Consider the following 20451-nt stretch of genomic DNA (forward strand, 5'->3'; position numbering starts at 1 on the left):
GGGGGTCCGGGCAGTTCTAACTTGATTGGGAAGCAGCCCTCGGACCTCCACCCGGCCGTTTCGCCAGTTTCCCTGAGCGCGCGACGCTGCCAGAAGCTCTGTTCTCTCGCGTTTGTCCTCTTCGGCTTCCCATTGGCTGGGGCCCCGCAGCCGTAGCCCCGCCTCCTCCCGTGGGAGGGACCCTGAGTGGTCTGCGATGGGGGCGGGGCTTTGTGACGCACGCCGTGACGTCACCGACGGTATAAATATTCCCCCCGGCTCCGCGGTCTCTCTCAGGAGCCGCCAGCAAGGGGGCAAGGAGGAAGCTCTTTGTAACCTAGCCGAATCGAAGGTGGGGCGAGGCGGGCGCACAGGCCAGGCTGAGCCCCGCCGGGCAGTTAGACCCCTCCCCCGGGGCTTGTGACGCGCGGGGTGGAGGTGGATGGATGGAGCCGAAGGGACCCGGGGCCGGAGAGGGTTCCTGGGGTGGGAAGCCATGGCTGCTCCCCAGGGTCAGCTGCGGGACAGCCGGCACTCGGCCGGAGGAGCCCGGGGTCACGGTGATGGGCGGGCGTGGGGTACCACTGCCTCGCCGCCTTCACCCCAAACGCATCCTCCATCCCAAACGGCTAAACAAGCTCGAGGCCCAGCCGAGGTGGTTGGAGAGAGGGTTCCACTAGCGTTTTCTGTCCCCACTCGCGTCGTCAGCCAGAGTCTCAGAGCTCTTGGCTCATAGCGTCGTCACACCGGGGGCTGGTTAGGGGCCAAGTGGCAGTTTACAGTGGCCCCAACGCAAATGGGGTATTGGGTGTCTGTGGTTTGTCGCTCTCCAGTGCAGTTGCACAGCGTTTCACCCTGGTTCCCAACTTAATTAAAACACTCGCACTGCAGAGATGGTTTAGCAGTTAAGGCATTTACCTGCAAAGCCAAAGGATCCCGGTTCGATTCTCCAGAACTCTCGTAAGCCAGATGCACAAGGTGGCACCTGCATCTGGAGCTCGTTTGCAGCGGCTGGAGGCCCTGGCGCACCCATTTAAAAAGGAAAAAAAAAAAAACAAAAAACAGGTCTTGTAGGACTTCGAAGCATGCCTCCCCCCAAAGGTTGGATAGGGTCGACCGTGGCTCCCCTGCACCTGGTAGCTCTTTTAATTTGTCTACAGAGATGGGGTTTTGTTAGCTACATTCTGCCTACTGATGCCCAACCAAAACTCTGTGCACTGGGATAGTAAAAAAAAAAAGTGTGTATAATATATGTGTATGTGTGTGCATATACAGATGCATATTTATTCTACGTATCCACATACATAATCACTTTCTTGAGTATGTGAGGCTGGCAAACAGGCACTCTTTCTAAAGGCGAGTGGGTGCTGTGATAATAGTAGCTTCATTAAGAAATTCAGTACAGTATGCTTAATTATATTCTCAAGAGGTTTGCTTTGGTCAATACTGCTCATTATGTCCTGGCCTTTGGGAACATGAAGTGGGCTTTTTAATATTTAACTTTTTTTTCTTGCTGTGGCACATTACTTGCTTTTTATTTAGAAGTTGGCCTTGGTATAATTGCTGTAACTAAACAGTGCCACTTAGCCCCATGAAACCTGTTACTCTATGACTGTGGGATGTTGTTAAAAGACAGGGTTTATTATGTCACAGTAGTCTGTTTCTTTTTCTTTTTTCTTTCTTTTTTTTTTTTTTTTTTTTGGTTTTTCGATGTAGGGTCTCACTCTGGCTCAGGCTGACCTGGAATTCACTGTGTAGTCTCAGGGTGGCCTCGAACTCTCGGTGATCCTCCTACCTCTGCCTCCCGAGTGCTGGGATTAAAGGCGTGCGCCACCACGCCCGGGCTAATAGTCTGTTTCTTATAAGGACTCCAGGAAGGAATTTTCATGGGTATCAATGTCCAGAACAGTTGATTCCCCCAAGCAACTGGTCCTTTTTAAAAATAATTTTTGTTCATTTTTTATTTATTTGAGAGCAACAGACACAAAGAGAAAGATAGATACAGGGAGAGAGAGAGAGAACAAGAGAGAGAGAGAGAATTGGTGCGCCAGGGCCTCCAGCCACTGCAAATGAACTCCAGACGTGTGAGCCCCCTTGTGCATCTGGCATCTGGCTAACGTGGGTCCTGGGGAACCAAGCCTCCAACCAGGGTCCTTAGGCTTCACAGGCAAGCGCTTAACTGCTAAGCCATCTCTCCATCCCCCACCCCCTTTTTTTTAAACCTCAATCATTTAAGCACCTGTTTCCCATTTGGAACGTCTTGGTTGCTCAGGAACTGATTTATTCCCCATATCAAAGTGACATGGACTGCACTGGGATGCTCACCAGAATTTTCCCTTTCCACTGAACAGATTTACTTTCTTCCAAACATATTTTTAACAGTCTTTCACAAATATTTTCTTTTTTAGAATGAAAACTCAGAAACACAGTTTAGGATTGACAAACTGCATCTGTTAGAATTCCAGGTTTGATTATATAATACCGCTGGTACCACTTAAAAGCCAGCAGAGGGCTGGAGAGATGGCTTAGTGGTTAAGCGCTTGCCTGTGAAGCCTAAGGACCCCAGTTCGAGGCTCGGTTCCCCAGGTCCCACGTTAGCCAGATGCACAAGGGGGCGCACGCATCTGGAGTTCGTTTGCAGAGGCTGGAAGCCCTGGTGCGCCCATTCTCTCTCTCTCCCTCTATCTGTCTTTCTCTCTGTGTCTGTCGCTCTCAAATAAATAAATAAAAATTTAAAAAAAAAAAAAGCCAGCAGTGCAGGAGCGAAGGAAGATAGGAAATAGGGCAGAGGTAAGGGGAGACAGGAGAAGAAGAAGATGAGGTGCATATGATAATACCACCGAGCAGTTAAGGCTATTGTGATTAACATTAAAAACAGAAAGCAGGGCTTGAGAGATGGCTTTGCCTGTGAAGCCTAGGGACCCCAGTTTGAGGCTGGATTCTCCAAGACCCACATCAGACCCACATATACTAGGGGGTACATGCATCTGGAGTTCCTTTGCAGTGGCTGGATGCCCTGGCGCACCCATTCTCTCTCTGCCTTTTTCTCTCTGTCTGTCGCTCTCAGTAATAAAAGCAAACAGAAAAATCAGAAAGCAAGTCGGGTGTGGTGGCGCACACTTTTGATCCCAGCACTTGGGAGGCAGAGAGAGGGGGATCTCCCTGAACTTGAGGCCACACTGAGACTAGGTATCTATAGACATAACCACATAATGAATTCCTGGTCAGCTTGGGCTAGACTGAGATCCTACCTTGAAAAACCAAACCAACCAAACAAACAAACAAATCAGAAGGTAAAACAAATGCTGGGGATGTTCTCAGTGGTAGAATACTCATGCATGTGTAAGGCCCTGGACTCAATCTAAAGGGCAATGGGCTGGAGGGTGCCTAATTAAAGGTGAGAACTGTATCTATTTCTTCTAGAAATACTGCTTTGTAATCGCACAAAGCCAGTGCCTGAGTGAAAATGATTTGGGGGAAAAGAGATTAGCAATTTGAGTGATGTTTTTCTTAAACCACTATCAAAAGTTATATATCCTATGTTAGAATAAATACTTGGTGATTAGAATGAAAGGTAGTAATACTAATATCTGTTTGACTTTAGAAACTATAGTTAATTCATAGGAAAATTTAAGTTTTAGAGAATCTAATATCCTGTTGTAAGACTTTGTTTTTCTTCATTGTAGTTGAACTTACAGACATCCTGCCAAAATGATTTCTTCAAAGCCCAGACTTGTTGTACCCTATGGCCTCAAGACTCTGCTTGAGGGAGTTAGCAGAGCCATCCTAAAAGCGCATCCAGGGAACATCACCCAGTTTGCAGCCCTTTATTTTAAAGAACTTATTATGTTTAGAGAAGGTTTGTCATTGCTTCCCATGATATTCTCCTTACTTTGAAAACACATTTTAAGTGGGGATATTTATGCATTGGTATTTGATTCCCTGCCTTTGTTCCTTCAGGGAATACATCTCTGGATATCAAAGATCTGGTTAGACAATTTCATCAAACCAAAGGTAAGTGTCGGAAGTGGTGGTGGCTTCAGGAATGTTGGTCATGTTAGTACATAATTGTACATCCATCCACAGCTAACAATGATAACAAGGATCTTTTTCTGTTTAACCACGCCAGTGTTTTATATGTGAAAACAATTACATGAGTGCTTTTGAAAAATTAAATCAGTTTTTTTTTTAACCTCTGGGATTGACATTTTGAAAAGAGGAAAAGTATCTTTAAGAGCAAACTATTTAGCATCCTTAGCATGCATGAGGCCCTAGGTTCAATTCCCAGTAACAACCTGGTACAATGACTGCAGGTGAATGTCTAGAAGAGTGTGGATATGTATGCTTATTATTAGAGAATATAGTGAAATTAAGAAAATTGCATTCCGTAGTGATGAAGATTTAAATCACAACAGTGAGATGGTTTCTTTAGTAGAGTTGTATAGGCTAAGCCTCCATAACTTGAAAAGCCAAAACCCAAAGTACTCTGAAACCCAAAATCCCCACTGACTCTCAAAGTTTCAGATTTCAGATTAGGGATGTTCAACTGGTAGTCATGTCGATCTTTCAAAATTACAAACAAAAGGAAAAAAAAATCCCAGAAATCTGATAGATTATGGTTGAGCCATTATGAGATAAGGAATCCTCAGCTTATAAAAACATGCTTCTCTAAAGACCCTCCACACCTTCCCCAACTCCCCTGGTTACCTGTAGTCTAGTCTCCATTAGGTCAGTGAGCCCACTCTGAACAGACTTTTTCCTGCAGCAGTCACTAGGAATAAATGATGTTTTCATGGCACAGTAGCATCCTCCTTTGTATCTTGGACACCATGACAAAGTGGCATATACCTGCTTGCAAGGAAGCTGTGTTGTGTGTGTGTATAAATGTCTCGTATGAATGTGGTAGCATGTATCTGAACAGTGGAGCAGCTGTGAAAAAGTCAGAGCAGGGATAAGAAAAGACAGCTTGGCCTGAAAGGATGACTTTTGTGGTTAAAGCGCTTGCCTGTGAAGCCTAAGGACACAGGTTCAAATCTCCAGTAACCACGTAAAGCCAGATGCACAGTGGAGCATGTGTCTGGAGCGTGTTTGCAGTGGCCAGAGACCCTGGTGTGGTCCTTCTTGTTCTCTTACTCTCTCTCAAATAAAATATTATAAAAAAGAAAAAAGGCAGAGTTTGTATCATGAAAAACCGAGACAATTATTAAAAAGCAAAAAGGCTTTAATAGTAAAGTCCCAAAGTCAGGCAGATGCATGTAAATGAAGGTTATGAAGAGGTAAAATGAGTCCTGGCTAGTGTGGAAAGTCAGTCACCATTGCATTTGGGAGTGATCTTCACAAAGAATAGGTTGCTGTCATCCACCCTTAACCACTGCCACTTTCATGAGTTAACAGATAACCTTAGTAGAGAGAAATGAAGAGCAAAACCTAGGGAGATGTAAAAACCACAAGGCACAAAGCAAGAGCATTTGAAGAGGCGGGCGATGAGATATCTTGGTTCTGGAATATTTTGTCATCCAGTCTAGCTGTTTTCCTTGGAGGGACAGATGGTATTCTTAGCTCATCCTGTGAAATGGACCTGGGACTTACTTTCATCAGCAGCATACAGAGCTGAGTGCAAGAACATTACCCCTTCCCTAGCTGATCTTGGTTTCCCAGATAGTTAAGGCTGTTATTGTCCTCGTGTCTTCTAAACCAGGAGTTGTGGTTGAAAGACTGGGGAGTGTGCAGGCTTGTGATGCTTTAGAACTGTGCATCTTTATGATGGAAGATAACGAATTGGTAGACTTTGAGTTAGTTTACTAAAGTATTTTATGTACCATGCAGTTTAACATATGGACTCACACGTATGTGGATTTTGAACCCATGTAGTTTAAAGTATTTGGACCTTAAGATTTTTAAATTAATTTTGACTAACAAAACTGGTATGCCAGCCATACTTTAATGGAACTAGGCGATAGTGGATATGGTTTCTTGTTTGTTTATTTATTTACTTGAGGGCTGGAGAGATGGCTTAGCTGTTAAGTGCTTGCCTGTGAAGCCTAAGGACCCCGGTTCGAGACTTGGTTCCCCAGGTCCCACGTTAGCCAGATGCACAAGGGGGCGCACGCGTCTGGAGTTCGTTTGCAGAGGCTGGAAGCCCTGGTGTGCCCATTCTCTCTCTCCCTCTATCTGTCGTTCTCTCTGTGTCTGTTGCTCTCAAATAAATAAATAAATAAAATTTTAAAAAAAATTATTTACTTGAGAGAGCAAGAGAAAAAGAGAATGGATATGCTAGGAGCCTTCAGCTGCTACAAATGAACTCCAGACATGTGCGCCCCCTTGTGCACATGTGTGACAATGCATGCTTGCCTTACTGTACGTCCGGCTTAGTGGGACCTGGAGATTTGAACACGTGTTTTTAGGCTTTGAAGGCAAGCACCTTAACCACTAAGCCATCTCTCCAGCCTGCTCATCTGCTTAATAACTAAAGATATCAAGGAGATGGGCATAATGAGCAGATAGTCCGGAAAGCAAGCACATATGCTTCACGGGAACAGACTGCTCTTTAGGCAGTAGAGCAGAAAGGACATTGCTTGTTCTGGTTCAATGAGCCACTTGTAAGGTTACATGAAGTCATGCTGAGAATATGGAAAACTCAGTGGTACTGTCTAATACCAGCTTGGCTTATTAGTCTATCTTCCTTTTTGTCACCCCACTGATTTCATACTGGACAAAGAGTATCCAGTAACTTAGGGCACTATAAACTTCACAAGTTTTTGCATATCTAGGAAAGCTTTACACTGGCTAAACAGGGGCCATTTTGAAATATACAGGCACCATAACGTTCCCACTTGGTGTAGGACCTTTCCTCCCTGAGTAGCATTCCTTTATATTCTGATTGGTTCAGTTCTCCAATGGCTTTTCTAGTTAAAGCTCACAGTAAATTTGTTTAATTCTCTACAGTTAAAAAAATGTAGGTATCGGGCTGGAGAGATTACTTAGTGGTTAAGGTGCTTGCCTGTGAAGCTTAAAGACCCAGAATCAATTCCCCAGTACCCATGTAAGCCAGATGCACAAGCTGGCGCATGTATCTGGAATTTGTTTACACTAGCTAAAGGACCTGGTGTGCCCATTCTATATCTCTCAAAATAAGCAAGTAAATAAAAAAAATGTATTTTGTTTTTTCGAGGTAAGGTCTTACTCTGGCCCAGGCTGACCTGGGGTTCACTGTGTAGTCTCAGGGTGGTCTCGAACTCATGGCGATCCTCCTACCTCTCCCTTCTGAGTGCTGGGATTAAAGTGCTACCACGCCCAGCAAATTTTTTTTTAATTTTTTTGTTCATTTTTATTTATTTGAGAGTGACAGAGAGAGAAAGAGGCAGAGAGAGAGAGAGAGAATATGTGCACACCAGGGCTTCCAGCCACTGTAAACGAACTCCAGACGCATGCACCCCCTTGTGCCTCTGGCTAACGTGGGTCCTGGAGAATTGAGCCTCGAACCAGGGTCCTTCAGCTTCACAGGCAAGTGCTTAACTGCTAAGCCATCTCTCCAGCCTGGAACTTTCTTTTTTTTTTTGTTTGTTTTTTAAGGTAGAGTCTCAGTCTAGCTCAGGCTGACCTGGAATTCATTATGTAGTCTTAGGCTTGCCTCGATCTCTTGATGATTCTCCTACTTCTGCCTCCAAGTGCTGGGATTAAAGGCCTGTGCCACCATGCCCAGTGCAGGGATCTTTCTTAATCATTCTCCATCTTTTCAGCAAATATTTTTTAATGTAGGTATGAAAGCTGTCATCTTTTGCTTCATCCAACTAGAACTTGTCTTCTGTGGATCCTATACAAGGTGGATGTGGTTCCTGTAAAATTCCACACAGCTTGTCTATTGGTCCCAAGGATGGAGGCCCTCTCAGGCTATCAGTGGCTTGCAAGGTGTGGAAATGAACTATTCTTTGACAATTACGTTCGGTGAACCTTGTTCTAGTCTTTCAGTATCTTCAGCATGAAACAAGCTCACCCAAAAGACAGTCCTGGTGTGTGTGATAGGAGGCTGGAGAGCGCGCTCAGTGGTTAGAGATGCTTGCTTGGAAAGTCTGATGGCCTGGGTTCAATTATCCTGTGCCCATGAAAAGCCAGATGCATGAAGTGATGCATGCATCTGGAGTTTGTTTGCAGTGGCAAAAAGCCCCGGTGCACCCATTCTGTCTCTTTCTCTGTCTGCTGTCTTTCTCTGCTTGCAAATAAGTAAATTTACAAAAGACAGTTCCAGGTAGTAAAAGTTGGTGATGTATGCAAGAGTCTACTGCCCTCCCCTCATCCATGAGTGCCACTCTCTCCCAGACACTGAGCGTGAGCATGTTTCACAAAAATGCTCAGTGGGAACGTTTTCTCCAAAGCTATTCCCACTGGTCAACTTGCTGCATGGAAGCATGACTTCATGTTCCCTGTATGCATGCAAACATGGAGAGGTGACATTCCCTGCATATATCATTTGGTTTAGTTGAACATTTCTTTCTGGGATTTTTTCTAGAAAGAAAACCATTTTTGTTAGGCCTCCTCATGGACCAGAAATGATTCCTTATCTTCCTAATGGCTTCAAAGTTTCATGCACAGTTGGGTAATGGGAGAGGGAGTGGAAAAAGAACGGGACATGGGAGCAAAATGCTATTATTATCCTTCCGTTTTCTCTCATCTTTCTTCACATTTCCCAGAGCCCAGTGTCTTGAAGCTGGTCTCTGGCTATCCAAAGCTGTCATTGTGACACTTAGCTGCAGATACTCCTCTTGAAAGCAGCTCCGCAGCTCAATTTAACAGATTCCCCATTTCTCAGTCATCCTCATTAATCCAGTCAACTAACTGATGAGTTAAAATTCAGGTGAAGCAGGTCATGGTGGCTCACACACCTTTAATCCCAGTATTCAGGATGCAGTAGGAGGATCACCCTGAGACTACATAGTGAATTCCAGGTCAGCCTGGGCTAAAGCAAGACCCTACCTTGAAACAAAAATCAGGGAATATTTAGCAAAAGGGTTGTTTTCTTAAATTTCACCACTTAGCATATGCTAGGGCAAGAAGACAGGAATGGAATTACTCTTTATTTGTAGTGGTTTTCTTTATATTTTGTTAATACATACAACCTGATCAGGCAGGTGACAGCATTGTACTTGAGAAATCTGACACTTAGGGATGATTAATTAAGCTTGCAGTGCTAAATCTGAAGAAACTGATAGAAAAAAAAAAAAGCCTGCCAGGATTCCCACCTTAAATTAATCTGAGTTAATGCTTGAGGATTTTTTTAAATTTGATTTTTGAGGTAAGGTCTCACTGTAGTTCTGGCTGACCTGGAACTCTGTAGCCCAAGCTGACTGCAAACTCACTGCAATTCTCTGACCTCACGAGTCCCTAGTGTTGGGACTAAAGTGTGAGCAGCCATGTCCACCCCACTCTTGAGGTTTTTGTTGTTTGTTTGTTACTAGGTATTGAACCTAAGACCTTGTACACTCTAGGGAAGTGCCCAGCTCTAGTTTTCTGACTGATGTATTCTTAGATTCTTGGCTTGGTCATGTAACAACTAATCTGTCACTATTAGAACACAATACCATTTAGAAGAAAATATATTAATATCTATTGTTTATTAACAAGTTCTAAAATACAATTAAACATTAAATTAATTAAAATTAAATTAAGCATTACTAGAAAGGCTAGAGAGATGGCTCAGTGGTTAAGGTACTTGCCTGCAAAGTCTGAACAATTGTTCGATTCCCCAGTACCCATGTAAAGTCAGATGCACACAGTGGCACATGCAACTAGAGTTTGTTTACAGAAGCAAAAGGCTCTACCACACCTATGTGCACGTACACACGCACACATTTTACAGTTAATAAGCCAACAAGCAGGGGAAAGGAAACTTTCTAAACCTCGGTAGTGTTTTATGTAGAAAATACTTAAAGGAGGGCTGGGAAGATAGCAGTTAAAGGGCCTTGCTTGCAAGGCCCACTGGCCTGGGTTCAATTCCTTAGGATCCATGTGAAGCCTGATGCAAAAAGTGGCACATGCACCTGGAGTCAGTGGTAAGAGTCACTGGCACACTTATGTGGATGCACACACACATGCAAATGAATAAAAACCTGTAAAAAGAAGCACTTAGAGGTACCATTGCCCCAATGGGAAATACTGAATGCTTTCAAGATTGGCACAAGGACAAATCCATCTAATACCATATCTATTTCACTTGTGCTGGCTGGAAGTTCTTGTCAGCTCAATGAGGCATGCACTGGAAAAAAGAAAAAGGTATAGGGCTAGGGAGATGGCTTAGCAGTTAGGGCACGTTAGCCAGATGCACGTTGTGGCATATGCGTCTGGAGTTCGTTTGCAGTGGCTAGAGGCCCTGGTGTGCCCATTCTCTCCCTCTGTCCCTTTGTATGTAATACATAAATAATTAATTAAATGATTTAAAAAATTAAAAAAGAAAAAGGTATATACAAAAAAGACCTGATCGTGATGTAGAAAATCCAAAATAATCATCTCTTGATAACTATCCTTATTCTATAGAGAATAGATTGTAGGAGCACAGCTCAGATTTTTATAGGCAGTAAGAAAAGACAAAAGTAACCAAAAAAGATATCTTCTTGTCTTAAATTATATTTACTTTATTTATTTGAGAGAGAGGCAGAGGGAAGGAATGGGTGTGCCAGGGCCCTCAGCCACCACAAACAAACTCTAGATGTGTGCACCACCTAATGATCTGGCATATGTGGTCCCGGAGAATTGAACCTGGGTCCTTTGGCTTTGCAGGCAAATGCCTTAAGTGCTAAGCCATCTCCAGCCCTTGTCTTAAATTTTGAAGTAATTCAACATGTATCCAGTGAGAGAAGGAACATTGTAAAAGCTATAACACAAAACTTTCATGGTTCTTTACTACTAATTCATGCCCCATAACAGTTAGGAAAGATTTCAGCTGCAAATCATGGAAAACAAATTAACAGTGACTTTAATAAGGTATCTTGGGGCTGGGGTGATGGCTCAGTGGGTGTGAAGTGCTTGCTGAACAAACACAGGGTCTTGACTTTGGGTGTCTAGAACCCACATAGACTGTAGTCACGACAGGTCTCATTTGTAATCCCAACACTCCTACAGCAAGACAGGAGGCAGATACAGAAAAATCCCTAGGAGCAGGTAGGCCAGCTAGCCTGCCAAACATAGGAGTGAGACAAGAGAGTTTGTCTCAAGCAAGATGAAGGCAGGACTGACACCTGAAGTTGTCTTCTGAGCTCTACACTCACATCCCATGACGTGTACACACACACACACACACACACGCTCATTTTGCAAATAAAGCATGAAGAATGTATCATTGCATACTAAGTATGATGCTCTGTCCTTCTTACCGTATCGTTTTGTCTCCTCACGCATGTGTCAGGCCAGGTTCACATTAGCAAGGAGTTAAGTGGTGGCACTGGTGGCACATGCACGGCCTTTTCGTTAAGAAAGAAGCATGTTAAGCTTTCTAGGAGCATTGCAGTCCCGTGGTAAGAGCGAAAGGCCAGGCTGATAAGAGGTTAGTGAGGGCTGCAAGGGTGGACATGCCCAAGATCTGAGTCACTCCAGAGGGCCTCGGTGGTTATGTGGAATAGGGTACAGGGAATACCTTGTGCCCTGTGGAACATTTAGCCTCTCTCCTCCTGCTTTTACGTTCTGATAGTGCCTCCCCGACATCAAGACAACTTCAAATGCTCCCTCTACCTTTATAATTACTCTGGGTGTGTGCATGGGGAAATGTCGTTCCCACTTGAGAACCGCTGTACTACAGTCACTTATCAACTGGGGCTAGGAACATGGCACCCCAAACCTAGATAGGGTGCTCTTAGAGAGGAATCTGCCATCTGACCACGGTTTGATTATTTAACCTAAACGCAAGCTGACAGAGAAGACATTTGGGTCGAACATGAGTGGATGGTAATGATGGGGAGATGTATGACAGGGACATGGTGGACAGGAAGGAGGGAGATAGAAATAGACCAGAAGAGGAGAAGGAATAATCCAGAGAGAGAATGAAACTGTAGTTGGTGTTGCCGCCACATGGCTTAGATTTGTTTACTAGAAGTAGGAGAACCCAGAAAAAGAGGCAAGGGGCCCAGCATGGGACGAGTTTCCTGGGCTATGCCCAGTGGTTCAGCTCCTGCAGGCTGGGCAGTCTGGCTTCTGCGTTCTACCTCCCATGGTCCAGATTACAAGTGCATTTTACACTGGCCTCTTCTCAGAGCTTAACAAAAATGACCTGAACACCACTGTACCTCACAGTATTTCACCGATCACCTTGTCATAATCACCTACCATGGAATATCCTTAGACTGAGCTCTTTAAATCTTATCCACCTTTGATTCATCACTTTTGAACAAAAGAAGTGCAGTCCATGATTGCTGAATGAAGATTAAATGGAAGAAGGGGGAAGAAAGGAGAGAAGAGAAACAGACCACTGACTTTAATTTATGCTTTTATTTTTCTCATTCCAGTCAGCTGAGCACACAATGGTTGGAATACTCTTCTCTCAAACTCTTAAAGGCATACATACTCTGACTTTTTGCCTGTAGACACTCTAATATTAGTTCCCCTACCTCCAGTGCTTACAAGAGTCTCCTGTTACACCTTCTTTATATCCTCTGGTCTTTGCTTTCAGACCTCCCGTTCAGTGCCACATTGTGCCTTTTCCCTTCTGCTGCCCTGACAATTCCATGCCCAGCAGCCCAAGTCTCCACATGAGTTTTGCCTATTTCAAGAAACACTGTGTTACCTGTATATCTTAGCTCCATAGAAAATCAGGATTTTGGGGCTGGGGAGATAGCTCAGCAGCTGAAGGCACTTGCCTGATAGCTAGCCCAGGTTCAATTGCCCAGTACCCACATAAAGCCAGATATACAAAGTGGCACATGGCATCTGGAGTTCATTTGCAATCAGTTCATTTTAAATCACAGCCAGCACTGATTTTGCATTTACTTTTTGTTTTCTAAAAGAAAAACCCTTTTATGATGAAAATTACATGGTTGAAAGCAATATCAGAAATCCAAGATATTGTGGAAGATGCTTAATTGTTTTAAAGTGCACTTCTCCAGAATGGCTGTTATCCATGGGGGGGGGGTTTCTATAGAGAAGTATCGCCATTTTAATATTTATAATACCTCCTAGATGCAATTCTAAGATTGATTTTTCTAGATACAGTTTCAAGTATGACACAGTTGTATGGAGACACTTTTTAAAATATATATTTTTTATTTAGTTAGTTATTTGAGAGAAAGAGGGAGGGAGAGAGAGAGAGACAGAGAGAGAATGGGCGAGCCAGGGTCTCCAGCCACTGCAAACAAACCCCAGATGCATGCACCCCCTCATACATCTGGCTTATGTGAGTCCTAGAGAGTTGAACCAGGACCCTTTGGCTTTGCAGGCAAATGCCTTTACTGCTAAGCCATCTCTCCAGCCCAGGGACACTTTTTAAAAAACTATTTTTATTTATTTGCAAGCAGAGAAAGAGAGGAGAGAGACAGAAAGAATAGATGCGCCAAGGCCTCCAGCTGCTGTAAACAAACTCCAGATGCGTGTACCGCCTTGTACATGTGGCTTTACCTGGGAACTGGGGAATCAAACTTGGGTCATTAGGATTTGCAGGCAAGCGCCTTCCTTACTAAGCCATCTCTGTAGCCCGGAGGCACTTTTAAAAGACAACTTAACCTGGCTTGTCTAAGCCATGCCATGCAAGCAGCATGACAGAGATCCTCACAGACCATCTAGGGATTGTAGTCATCTAACTCTTAGGTTGGCTGGCTTCCTAAACACTGTCCTGGCAAAATAAATCTTTGGCCGGGGAATTTAAGGCCCATGGGGGAAAGAGCCATGGGGGGGTGTGTGTAGAAAGGTCATTAGTTAGGAGTCAGACTTTGGGTTTGGGTTTTTGGTGCTTCTTTGTTTTACCTGTGCCTCAGTCCTCCAGGTGGTCCACCAGAGGGTTGAGTGACTGGTGCAGAGGGTGCCTTGGAGGGCCTGAGGGTGTTTCTCAGTCTCTGAGCTTTCCCTCAGCTTGCAGCCTAACCTGCCAGCTGACCTGCAGGGGAGCTCTTGTGCTCTAGGTGGGGGTGGACAACAGACTGCCCTCTGCTGGTGCTCAGTTCAGGGCTGGGCTAGTGTCGGGGAAGGCTGGCTGGGCCCTGTTGAGGCCTAGACTCCCCTGACATCCTGGGCCTCAGGGGAGAGCTTTATACATTGTCCTTATCTTCCATGTGGCAGCCAGACTCTGTAGTCAGTCTTGGGCCAATGTTTCCTATGCCCCCTCGCCCCAAGCTGGTAGGAGATTTCTGTTTGGTGTCAGAAGAGGTTCCCGCTCTTGACCTGAGCGAGGAACTGAGGCAGGTGCATGAATGGATGTAAACAGATGTTCTCCAGCTCTACAGGACTGTCTATCATCTGCTATCTTGACTTTCCAATCAGCCTTGAGGACTCAATGAGTCCACTTTTGGACCCAGAAGTTCACTTCTTGCTTTGGTCAGTGTGATTTTTGAGTGCATGGTGAGATGTGTCCACTTTCAGGAATATGGGGAATTGCCTAGTGTGTAAAATCCTGTAGTGTCCAATCCTTTGAGGAATGTCTGTATTAGTATGACAGTTATCTGTGTGTCTACTAAGTTAAGGCATCAACTGAAGAGTTAAATAATTTATTGTCCCAGTTGGTCTTTTGAGTTTTTCTTTCTCCACTTTTGTGTGTGACTTTGTATCTGAAACTTTTCCAGTATGTTTTTGTATTCGTCAAGTTTCTTATTGCTGGGGCAAAATACCTGACAAAAATCAGTTTAAGGGAGAAAAGGTTTAGTTGGGTGGACAGTTAGTTCCAGGTTGTGATCCATCATCAGGTATGGCACCAGGCGCTGGAGGCAGCCGGCCACATTCAGCCCAGAGCAAAGAAGCAAAGAGCAGCAAATGCTGACTGTTCAGCTAGATCTCACCTTCACAATCCAGGAATCAGCCCATGGGGTGGTGGTGCCCACTGTTAGGGTGAGTATTCTCACCTCAACTGATCTCACTCATCAAGATAATCTCTCACAAGCATGGTGGGGTTAACCTGCTCTAGGTAACTCCTCACAGGTGACCCAAGGTCCTTACGAGTTGACAATCAACATATGCCATTGCAGCCTTCCTTATTTCTGATAATCTCTCACAAGCATGCTGGGGTTAATCCACTCTAGGTAGCTCCTCACAAGTGACTCCCACGTCCTTATGAGTTGACAGTTGACATACAGCATCACAGCCTTCCTTATTTCCAGAAACCCAGTCATCATCTTCCTGATGCTGGCTTGTTTACAGTGATGTGATCATAGTTTTGAAAATGTACTGTGTTATCATTTGTTTCTAAAAAAAAAAAAATGAGCTAAGGGGCTTTTATTTCTAAGGAAATGAGCAGAGGGGCATAAGCGGGCACGGACAGGAAAGTTTCATTACCTATACCAATTCATAGAGGTTGGAAAATAGGATAGTTCTGTGTATACTGACATTTGAATGCTCTTTGTAGCTCTGCTTCCTTTAAGATACTTTCTTTGAGGAGCGCATTTGCTGACTAATCCATCTGGCTGTCACTTTTAGTAGAGAAATGGTCAGAGGGAACGATGCAGAATAAAGAAAATATGAAAGAACCAGGAAAAGCACCTGCAGTTTTCAACGGACCTACACGAATGGAAAAATCCACAAACACAGAGGAGGACAACGTAGCTGGACCACAATTTATCAACAAAACCACCCAGTTTCCATCGGTTCAAGCTGAGGTCATACAGCCCGAGGAGACAGCGGAAGGAGTTTGGGGTCCTACTTCCAAACCAACTACGCCTAAGACAACCACCCCACCTTCATCGCCGCCTCCAGCACCTGCTCCCACAGAGGTTGCCTACGTCCCAGCTGACCCAGCTCAGTTTGCCACTCAGATGTTAGGTAATGTTCCATCTACTCATTCTGACGTTTTAATGGTGGACGTGGCAACAAGTATGCCTGCCAGCAACGAGGTACTGAGCGCAGAGATCGATGAAGAAATCGTGGTGTCTGCTCCGGTGGTTGGTTCTGGAGAGATGATAAAGGTGCAGGTTATGGGCCAGACATCTTTGAAGGTAGATATAGGTCCTAAAGAGCATGAGGCTGAATCACCAGTGGCTTCCTTCACCCCCTTGCAGGATGAACAACACCCTCCTGCATATTACGATCAAGCTCCCGAGGCCCCATTGCAGGCTGATGTTCAGGTCACCTCAGCCCTTCGTATATCATCCATATTTAACAATATGCCTGTCACCGAAGGAGTTGTCTATGTTGAGCAGATACCAGGACACATAGTTATCCCTCTTACTGATCAAGTTGCTTGTCTTAATGAAAATGAGCAGTCACCACCAGTTAGTCCCACACCTGTAGTGCCCAAGACTGCCTCAGGCAAATCTAAAGTATCTGTAGATTCTGTGAAACTTGTACAGTTGGAGGAGAATGCACAAAACCGGTCCTCACTACATATGGAGGCAGAAGCTATAGTTCTGCTCTCTAACCCTGCTTTAGTCGGCCATCCCGAGGTGCCAACAGAACCCCTGGATGCAGAGAGCTTTATCAGAATAGCCTCTGAGAACGCTCTGCACCTTGAAGTGGAGGTCGTTGCCACAGACCCTGACAACCCTGGGCAGGAGTCGGGGGAGAATGCTGCACCCCAACCACCTGGTGGTTCCTTCCCTCCTGAGCCGGAAGGCTTTACTGAACCTGAAATCCAAGCAGAAGGGGAAGCTGCACCTGAACAGGTTTGATGAAGCCAGGTAAGAGAGTTCCACACTTGCATCTTTACATACCTCACTTTAGGTCACATCGGCTTCAGGCAACCATCTAGGTAGGTAGGATCCCCTGCAGATTGGCCAAAGTCTATTTTCAGGGCTTTTAAATGCCAAACCTATTTAAAGGCTTTGTTGTGTTTGAGATTTTACTGGTCCTAAGTGATTTTAACATGACACTGTCCAAGTTTGGATCACCTTGGGCATATGTTGTGAACACCAGGGCCTGGCAGGCTTTATGCCTACACTAAAAAATTACGCAAGGGCCGATACTCGGAAGCTTCTCACTTGCCAGTGTAAAATCGGGCTACAGAGCTGCGTTTACATGGGCTGTGGCATTTAAAACATGCAAGAAATGGTGGTGTGGTTGACTGCTTTCGCATTGAGTCAGGAGAACTATGCAACCAGGTTTGGGGTGTTGGCTCAAGCACTGCTTTCCGTTTGGGACCTTCCTGTGGCCGAGGGTACAGCCTCCTAGGTGGATGGAGAGAGGACAGGGCAGGTCGGACTTCTGTCACACAGGACAGCAGGAGGTGGCCAGAGAGGAAAAGATGGTTCTGTGCTTGAACAGCAATGGATGGCGGCTCACATGATTGGCTCCCTCTGGTCGATTCCCCCACAAAAGTGCCAGATTCCAGCCGCTTTCGTGGCTGCTAAACTTCCAGCCACGTTTTCCTGTGACACAGACTTGATGTGACCTCCATCTCAGACCTGCCTATGGCATTTTGTCTGCCTGTCCTCCACCTGTATGGCCTTTAGGGTCAGAAGGGACGTGCATGAACCAAGCCTCCTATTCCTTTTGCAGAAGCTCTCAACTTGACTCAAGCCAGAATAATTCAGAAATATTACCAAAGCAGGTGTCTGGCAAAGATGGAATTCTGTCTGGCAGTGTGACAGGGATTCAACACAGCTGAAAAGGCGGGGCAGTGCTGGAAGTCGAGCCTGCAGGGCTGGCCTTATTTTGTGGCTTAAGCAGCATTTTAGACCAAGTCACTGTTTCAGGTTCTTAGCTGCTGCTGAGGTAGAGAGAGCCATCCTTGGCACCGGTGGTCAGTTACCAAGAAAAACGAGTAAGGTCTCAAATGCTCCCATTGTAAAGCCTGAAGACCTGCCTTGCATGTGTTTTTAGTAATAAGCATGAAGATAACCACCACTGTCACATTCCAGCTTGGTCACGCACCGAGTGTGCTTTTCTGGGGAAGAGAAAAGCCACCCTAGTGATGGCTGGCCCAGGGTCCAAAACATGAACTTAGCACATTTGGGTCCTTAGGGTCCTATCTTCTGGGGCTCAGCTCTCCAAGACAGTAACCATCTTCCTTAGCAGTATAGAGTCAGTGGTGTAAGGTGATGGATGCATGTCCTAGACTCTGTTCTGAAAAGTGTCAACCAGCTTTTTGCTGCTTCCTAGGGCTTGTAATAGCCAGCCTTGACGAGAGGGCTGCTCTGCGAGGTGATATGTTACGTGTGGTGGCCCATGACAGTGCCTGGGAAGGGCTAGGGATATTTGGTGCCACCTAGTGACTTCTTTAGGAAAGAAAAAAAACCACTATGAATACACATTGACATATATTCCAATAGCTTCCTACGCTCAAGTTGATTTTTTGGTAAAGTCAAAAATTTTGTTGACTCTGAGCACGGTGTAGGAGCCATGTATAAAATTTAAGAATCTGACCAGGCCTGGTGGTACCCACTGCTAGACTCAGCACTTGGGAGGTTGAGGCAGAAGGATTGTCTAGAGTCAGAGTCAACCTGAGCAGGCCATTGTCGCAGGCCAGGCTAGGCTATGCAGTAACACTTGTCTACAAAATCCAAACAGTTCAAGAATCTGGAAACAGCAACTCAGGGTGAAGCTGCGTCTTCAGCCTCGCCTCTAGCGCCCCTGCCCACCGTTCTTTTCCAGCTGCGCAGAATCACTTTCTTCTGGCCAGACACAATTTACCCCTCTCTATAGCATGCTTTATGGCACATAATACTACAGCTGTTTGTTTATATGTGAAAAAGGAAAAGATTTGTAAAGACGTGACTGTGCATAGCGCCTGATACAGAGACCGAATCTTTAACACCTGCGCTTTCTTTCTTATAGCACTAGCAACAAGCGAAGCAGGACAGCCACCACCATATTCTAACATGTGGACACTTTACTGTCTAACTGATATGAACCAACAAAGCCGCCCATCACCGCCACCTGTACCTGGGCCTTTCCCCCAAGCAACCCTCTATTTATCTAACCCTAAGGATGCACAGTTTCTGCAGAATCCACCGAAAGTTACTTCTCCAACTTATGTGATGATGGATGACAGCAAGAAGACCAATGCCCCACCTTTTATTTTAGTAGGCTCAAATGTTCAGGAAGCCCAGGATTGGAAAACTATTCCTGGCCATGCTGTTGTGTCCCAGTCAGATGCCTTGAAGAGATATGCCGCAGTACAAGTGCCCATTGCTGTTCCTGCAGACCAGACATTCCAGAAACCCACCCTAACCCCCCAGAATGCTAGTCCTACAAGTGGACAAGATGGCCCCAGGCCACAGAGCCCAGTTTTCCTTTCTGTTGCTTTCCCAGTAGAAGATGTAGCTAAAAAGAGTTCAGGATCTGGTGACAAACGTACTCCCTTTGGAAGTTACGGTATTGCTGGAGAGATTACTGTGACCACTGCCCATGTTCGCAGAGCAGACACAAAATGGTAGGTAAATCTTCCTACCATACGTGGGCCTTAACACATGTGAGCTGTGAGCGCTTCTGAGATGCCAAAATGACCCAAGTGAAATCATACACGAGCTGAGGTATCCTGAAGTTGATGAGGTTGTCCCCGACCAGTAACTAGCTAGTAATGAATGCCCAACACATGACCCAGATACCCAGTCGCTTAGGCCATGTGGGAGATTCTGAAAAAAATGTATGTGAAAAAGTGTTGGCTAACCTAAGCGACAGGGGAGAGCAGAAATAAGAGTGGGAATAACTGGAGAGCAAGGGAGAGGGACTGATGCGTGAGGGGCATGCTGAGGAGCACATGTGACAAGTGGAACTAGTAACTCCATATAAGTGTTTTGATTGCTTTCATTCAGCTAGTGCTTAATGTCAAATACTGTGCAAGCATCTCTCTCCCTAATGTGTGGACCACAGGGTGAGCAAAACATAGACCTGAGTGGGGAGCAAAATACAGTAAACAAAAACAAGGTGACAGTCCACCTTCCTGTCATAGCCCAGTCTCCAGCAGGCAAGGATGTCCACAGGTGTCTGAGGGTGCTGGCAGCATGAAACGCTAGGGCACCATATGTAAAAGCCCAGCTATGAGCGTAGTAATACAATCGGAAGATTTCATTTCTTTCATTTCATACATGTAGTTTATTTCATACATGTAGTTTCATGATACTTAATTCAATGTTTATTCTTAACAGATGCCGAAAATGATGCTGTCAGCATTCAAGGTGGAGCCTGTCACCAAGCATCCTATAATAATAAACTTCCTGCAAGCATAAAGCCTGACATTCTTGCTTATTTCAGTAACGTAGGAAGTATATAAATACAAAATACCTTAAATCTCTCCGGGCTTGTGAAGAACATTTTCCATCTCTTGTGGATAACCCCCCTCCACCCTTAAAAATCACTCCCATTGTTACAAGTTTTTCAATCAGATAGATAGTCCCATGCAATAGTTCTGTATTTGAT

At 45.0% G+C, this 20451-nt stretch overlaps 1 protein-coding gene across 3 annotated transcripts; it reads left to right on the forward strand.

Annotated features, from left to right (window-relative positions):
• Window positions 1-282: 282 nt before the first annotated feature.
• On the forward strand, window positions 283-20262 carry Cabyr (calcium binding tyrosine phosphorylation regulated). 3 transcript variants are annotated; one of them, XM_045134623.1, is made up of 6 exons: window positions 283-331; window positions 3666-3838; window positions 3940-3993; window positions 15577-15918; window positions 18868-19465; window positions 20181-20262. In XM_045134623.1, coding segments are annotated over exons 2-6 (1143 nt in total). In that variant the 5' UTR covers window positions 283-331; window positions 3666-3690; the 3' UTR covers window positions 20182-20262. The 3 variants fall into 3 exon arrangements, with proteins under 3 accessions (XP_044990558.1, XP_004654894.1, XP_044990557.1); XM_004654837.2 differs by lacking the exon at window positions 18868-19465 and having other exon boundaries at window positions 15577-16772; XM_045134622.1 differs by lacking the exon at window positions 20181-20262 and having other exon boundaries at window positions 15577-16772; window positions 18868-18997.
• The last annotated feature ends 189 nt before the right edge of the window (window positions 20263-20451 follow it).

The sequence above is a fragment of the Jaculus jaculus genome, chromosome 15 (assembly GCF_020740685.1).
Source record: "Jaculus jaculus isolate mJacJac1 chromosome 15, mJacJac1.mat.Y.cur, whole genome shotgun sequence".
NCBI classification, from domain to species: Eukaryota; Metazoa; Chordata; class Mammalia; order Rodentia; family Dipodidae; genus Jaculus; species Jaculus jaculus.

What these genes read in the sequence shown, in the direction of transcription:
- Cabyr (XM_004654837.2), top strand. Translation starts at nt 3,691, where the DNA reads ATGATTTCTTCAAAGCCCAGACTTGTTGTACCCTATGGCCTCAAGACT. An exon ending in ACTTATTATGTTTAGAGAAG is followed by an intron (nt 3,839 to 3,939) that starts GTTTGTCATTGC and finishes TTGTTCCTTCAG; the next exon opens with GGAATACATCTCTGGATATC. An exon ending in ACAATTTCATCAAACCAAAG is followed by an intron (nt 3,994 to 15,576) that starts GTAAGTGTCGGA and finishes TGTCACTTTTAG; the next exon opens with TAGAGAAATGGTCAGAGGGA.